Source organism: Saccostrea cucullata, unplaced genomic scaffold, assembly GCF_032062105.1.
Source record: "Saccostrea cucullata isolate Sc308-1 unplaced genomic scaffold, CSIRO_AGI_Scuc_v1 ctg21799, whole genome shotgun sequence".
NCBI lineage: Eukaryota > Metazoa > Mollusca > Bivalvia > Ostreida > Ostreidae > Saccostrea > Saccostrea cuccullata.
Window position 1 is genome coordinate 1 of NW_026935320.1, and position 6440 is coordinate 6440.

Consider the following 6440-nt stretch of genomic DNA (forward strand, 5'->3'; position numbering starts at 1 on the left):
TGGAGTACATTGTAAAGGATATAATGAGATCTATCACATTTAAAAGCACTTTATACTGTAAGAATTATAGGGAAGGTTCTCTTATCAGCATTTTTGTACCATAAGGGGTGGGTGGAAGAAAGATGTTTTAAATTCATAAATCTTTTTCTCTTTAACAATAGCTTGTTGGCATTTTCCTAATTGTTTAGATTTTTTATGAATGGATGAAAATGTTCACTATTCAAATCATGCAATAAAAAATCAAATCATTATTTAAATTTGAAAAAAAATAGGACTTATTTATTTAAAATATTCATTTGATTTAAAATGAACTTTACATTTTTTAACACGGTTGAGTTTTTCAAAACTTGTTTTTAACTTTTTAAACTTTACAAAGGGCAATGAAATACAATGTATATGTTCTGAGTATATTTTGTTAAGTTTCCATGATATATAGTATGCATGTACGAACATAGTATATGAAAAAATTAAAAACATCCTTTAGGGAAGTTTTTTTGGCTAAATTGTTATATACATATCATTAAAAAGACTGGGGCATTTTTCAACATATTTTTGTCAAGAAATGCAAACCATATCGATAGTGAAAGAAGGAATAGAGATATTTACTATAAAAAAATTTTGAGTTTTTTTTTTTTAAATTTCAAATAAGCAATTAATCTGTATTTTGATTGGTTAAAAATAAAAGTGTATATACACTTAACTTTCGATAAACTCATATGCGATCGCAAGTGATTTATTTTGACTTCTAAAAATTTTATTACTTCACACAAATATGTAATTAGAGTTTGAAGGAAAATAAGGATTTCAAAATAATCCGATTTTCATTCATGAAACTATCCATGGTTATTTCGTAAAATTAAACGCATACTCAGGAAAAAGTCAATCATGATTAATTTCATATTTTATTGCCTTAAAGTATTGTTAATATATTCTTTCAGATAGCATTTCTAGAACAGTTTTCAATATTTCTTCAAACAATGACCGATAGCATATTCTTCCGTATCCCAAAATTGCTCTCACTAGTCATACAGAAATTTTGACAAAATCTTTACTAGTAGTATATTCACTTTATGGAGGAGACCTTATAACAGTAATTGTCAAATGTCTTTATTTCCAGCATAACGTACAGTATTCTCTACTTCATTGGATTGGTTTATGTGAATATAATTTAATTTTCTTAAATATGACAGCGTATTTCAATTTTGGATGTTTAGTGCTTTTTAAAGAAGTCTTAATATAATCAGATATACGAGTAAGTTGATTACTGATAAATACGTCTGCCACAAAAATATAAAGTTGGTACCAAAAATATGGAGATAGCGAATCAAGCTAAATACTTCACTAAGTTTGTTTGTTGTTTAACGTCCCTCTCGAGAATTTCTCACTCATATGGAAACGCCACTAGTTGCAAATGTTGACCTATCCTCGGCACTCAGATCAGAGAAGGATCTTTTTTATGACAGCACCCACTGGGACATGGGACCTCGGTTTATGCGGTCTCATCCGAAGTCTCCGAGTCCTCCGAGTCCTACAGTAGGATTCAAACCCGCGACGTAAGGATCAGCTCCTTATCTCGCGACTCTAGAGCAGGCGCTCTAACCACTGCGCCACACGATCGACTTACATTGTTTAACTAATTCAAATTGGGAGTAGAACAAACACGAACCTTTAAAATTATCAGGCGTGATCATATCTGATGTCATTGATAAGTACATGTAAGCACCCCCTGCTAACAAGGTCAAAGCCGCCGTGTGCTTACTGAGTAATAGGGCAAATGGAAAAAAACCGTAGACAATTCAGCCTGTAAGTAAATAATGAACTATCAATTAGTTTGAAAAAAACTTGAAGCAGCATTCGACAAATTGATAGATTTTATTTTCTGACTAGATCGTTGTGTCGACCAAAAAAATTCCAAACTGTTGACTTCAAACAACGCTATTGATATCCTTGTTTTATCAATTTGTTTGTCAATATAGTTTGCCGCGATTTAGACATTGTCCGAATATATTGTACTATTTTGCATATCGAATTAACCGGGAGACAAACTTTTGATGCATATGATAATGGTACTGTATGATGCATTATAAGTACTAGTCAGGAAAGTTATCGATAAAGAATTTGAATTCACCGCTTTTACCATATTTTTCCGTTCGGTTACGATTAATTCATAAATTGTAATCTGTTCTTTAACATTAAAATTTCGAATTTTTATAAAAAAGAGGGACTGGAAGTTTGATGAAACATATGGAGATAACGAACAGTATTAAAGATCAAAAGTTCATAAAAGAATGCAAAATAGAGCAGAGCAAACACGAACCTCGAAAACGTCAGAGTTGTGAGCAGATGCCATGGAGGAGTAAGCATCCCCTGCCGACCGCGGCCGGTCACACCCGCCATGTGCTCCCTGTCATGATCGGAAAATAACGGAAAAATCAATCCAATGTAATAATAATGGACTAACAATTAGTATGAAAAAAGTCAAACAGCAATTGACTCAATGATAAATTGTATTTGCTGACAAGGTCATGGTATCGACCAAAGTACTTACGAAATGATGACTTTAAAAGGGACTCCTGGTATTCTTGTTTCATCAACTTCTTTGTCAATAATTTACCTCGTTCTAGAAATTGTTCATTCGTAGAGCATGCTCTTGTGTATCGAATCAACTGAGATACAAAAACTCCGTATACAGGTGATGAAGGTATATTGCTGCATAAGTAAGGGAAGTTGTCTATAGAAAAATCAAAGTCATTACATTTATTATAGAGCTTTATTTTTAGAATACCATTAAAGCTGTGTCAGACTCTGTGGTATCTTTTATCTCAAGCTCACCAAGATATATCGTATGGACACAAGAATGGAAATTACAATAATTATTGTAAATTGACAATACGTTTTCGATTTATCTAAATGTCGATTTGAAGGCCTGTATACAGTCCGAGCTCAGTGGTGTATGCAGAGTTTACGCCGATGAAACGCAAACATTAACAACAACAGAGCCCGTGTCCTCTTTACAAAAACCGTGTACCTTTAAGGGGTTTATTTAATTTGTTAACCTACGTACAGAACATTGAGCACGGGCTGACATTACTAGGGAATGGATTTGCTTTCGCACATTTCTACTCCGAATTTTCTGTATTATAGTTTTAATATTTTTCACTAATACACAACAAAATTGCTATACTTTTGTTAAAGATAAAATTTGAATTGGTAAAAATGTTAGGATGTGTCAATCAAACGCGTCTAGAAGTTCGAAGTTTCAATACTGTAAATGTATTATATTTAGCGTGTACCATATTTGATGGAAATTTAGTTTTGATTGATTGATTGATTGCCTATTGTTTAACGTCCCTCTCGAAAATTTTTCACTCATATAGAGACGTCACCGAATGCCGGTGAAGGGCTTCAAATTTTGACCTTTTCTCGGCACTCAGGGCCATTGAGCAGTGAGAGATCTTTATCGTGCCAACGCCTGCCACGGGGCCTCGGTTTTTAAGGTCTCATCCGAAGGACCCGCAACTTTCACTTCAAAGTGCCGAGCGTATGGCGAAGGAATAGTTGCTACCCATTTTTTGTGTCTTTCCGCTAAAAGCGCTAAAAAGAATGCACAGCCAAATGTAATACGTTTACAGTAACTTCCACAAAAAATGCTTTAGAAACATATACGTACATGTTATCATGAAATTAAACAGAAAATTTGAGAAAATATTCACACCAATACTATGTCTAAGCATCTTTGATTATAATCTTCATGTACTTGTCCGAAAAAAAAAATGCAAATGACAAATGACAAGGTAAGTAAATTAACGAGTTTCGTTTTTATTAACAAAAGTTGTTTTTAAAATTATTTGTTTTTGTATATATTTCCTAATTTTTATACAATTATAATTACTTCGTTAACAATAAAAATTCATTGGCATTCCATAGGATTGTGCGTTTTTAATTGTTAAATTACAATTTTGACAGGATTTTCTGCGAGAATATCGACATCAATAACAAGTAAGTCTTTCAAATTGTCTATTTATGCTTTCAGAGTTGTTCATGGTGTTTTCGATACACGCATATATACAAATTAAAGCGGAATAAATAAGTAATATTTCATATTTTTAGCGTCACCATGTGCAGCTGCAGGGATGTGCTGTCCAGGAAAAAAAGGCTCATGTTCCACAACAGGTCCATTGATGTTCAAAAACTCTTCAGGACTGTGTTATTGTGATAATTTTTGCTTGCAAAATCGAGATTGTTGTGTTGATTACAAAGAAACTTGTCAAGGTACTATTATGAGTTATGGATAGAACACTTTACAAAATATTAACAAGGCAAAATTATTTTGAAGCTTAACATAAATATAGTTAGGAATGCAGCCTGTTTCTAATTGAGAAATAAGTATTGGTCAGGGCATTCTTCCTAACACTTAAAAAAGATATTTTTGTTTAATTTGTTTTTAAAGGCCCTCTCTATACCAGAGTAAAAAATTGTTTTGATTATTGAGAAATTGAGAAAAATATTGTATTAAGGTGTTAATATTGAGCTTAGCTATTTAATTTCCACTATAAAGTACCTAGCATTTACCCCAGGAAAAATTTTCAAATACAACACAGTATCAGGGAATAGAATTCACTGTCGTTCACTTCAATACAGGTAATACCTGGTACATGAAAACAACAATTATTTTATCTTGGCCTTTTGAAATGTCAAGAATGCTTGAATGGATTACAAATTGAGTAATACACTGTAAATTTCTATTTGAGAATTTAGATCCAAGGACAGATCACTCTAACTGCAGAAAAAAACCATAGAATCAGAACTCTTTAGTGTGCAGTGTAGAGAGGTTTCCCAAAACAAAATCTCCAAATGCCACCTGTAAAAAAAAACAAGGATATATTTGTGATTTTTGAAAAAAATATTTATATATGTATTCTTTTAGACTATTATTTATGAAGTCATTACTCTGAATTACCCTGAGAGGTAATATATTCACCGAACTCAAAAAAGGTAAAGTTGAATATTGTACTTCGAAGGTGTTTACTTCTTTGTATTGACTGGAAAGAGCAGCAAAAAGGGATAATATGAAGGAAACATATCTGTCTAAACTGGAAATATTATTTTGTTTGCTTGTTTGTTTATGTGAGTAAGGGTGAGGGTGTGGGGGTGGGTAGGGGGGGGTCTTGCTGATGGGGTTTGTGTTAGAGTCTATGACATTAGAGAGCATTCTGGGGTAGGAAAATACTCTCTTCCATCTAGGAAAACAATATACTCGAGAGTTGATTTAACATGATGAAAATAGGGGAACTTGTTTTATATGAGAACATCGTTTACATGCGAAGCGGTTTATAAAAATGCGTAAACTACCTCAATTTATGTTATATCGTATAGCATAAGTTGAAATATACTTCATTCAGTGTAGACAATGAGACAATTTTTCCTCGGGAAAAAGACTTCATATTTAGCATATTTTAAAGAAAACGTCAAGCGGAGTAATACGTTTTTAACGAAACTCATTGTGACGTAGGCAAGTTTTGTTATAAAAAATGGATCAAATCTTTTACCCAATCAAATGACATGTTACAACTAAAATTGAATTTTTGCATTTAACATTAACACCATACCTGAATTATTAATACACGATTTAAAGGCACTTACTGTTTACTGTCCATGTATTTGATTTTTCGTAGATTTGTTTGTGTATTTCAAAGAATACTTCTAAAAAATGACTTACATTATTGGGATAGAAACACACAACCCCCCCCCCCCCCTTAGTAGTTAAAAGTAAATTGTAGAGGGTGCAAACAAATTATTTAAAAAGCGGTACCTTTAAGAGCTATATAACCTTTTACCATATTAAACAACATAATCTATTGTTTAAATTAGTTTCATTTTTTTTAATTTTAGAAATAAAAAAGACTTCTTCCGAAAAATCGTATCATTCAACAGACATTGTTTCTACAACTTTACAGCAATCTTCCCCAGAAACAAGTCCCACAATTCAACAAACAGAGACATCACCAGAAACAAGTCCCACGATTCAACAAACAGAGACATCACCAGAAACAAGTCCCACAAGTCAACAAACAGAAACATCGCCAGAAACAAGTCCCACAAGTCAACAAACAGAGACATCACCAGAAGCAAGTCCCACTATTCAACAAACAGAGACATCACCAGAAACAAGTCCCACAAGTCAACAAACAGAAACATCGCCAGAAACAAGTCCCACAAGTCATCAAACAGAGACATCACCAGAAACAAGTCCCACAATTCAACAAACAGAGACATCACCAGAAACAAGTCCCACAAGTCAACAAACAGAGACATCACCAGAAACAAGTCCCACTATTCAACAAACAGAGACATCACCAGAAACAAGTCCCACTATTCAACAAACAGAGACATCGCCAGTAACAAGTCCTTCAATTCCACAAACGGAAACATCGCCAGAA

The 6440-nt window shown here is 33.2% G+C and overlaps 1 protein-coding gene across 1 annotated transcript; it reads left to right on the top strand.

Annotated features, from left to right (window-relative positions):
- Positions 1-5892: 5892 nt before the first annotated feature.
- LOC134242482 (uncharacterized) lies at positions 5893-6398 on the top strand (the record flags this gene model as incomplete). The annotated part of the gene is made up of 1 exon (XM_062724570.1): positions 5893-6398. A coding segment is annotated over one exon (506 nt), but the record flags the coding sequence as incomplete, so codon positions are not given.
- Between the last annotated feature and the right edge of the window lie 42 nt (positions 6399-6440).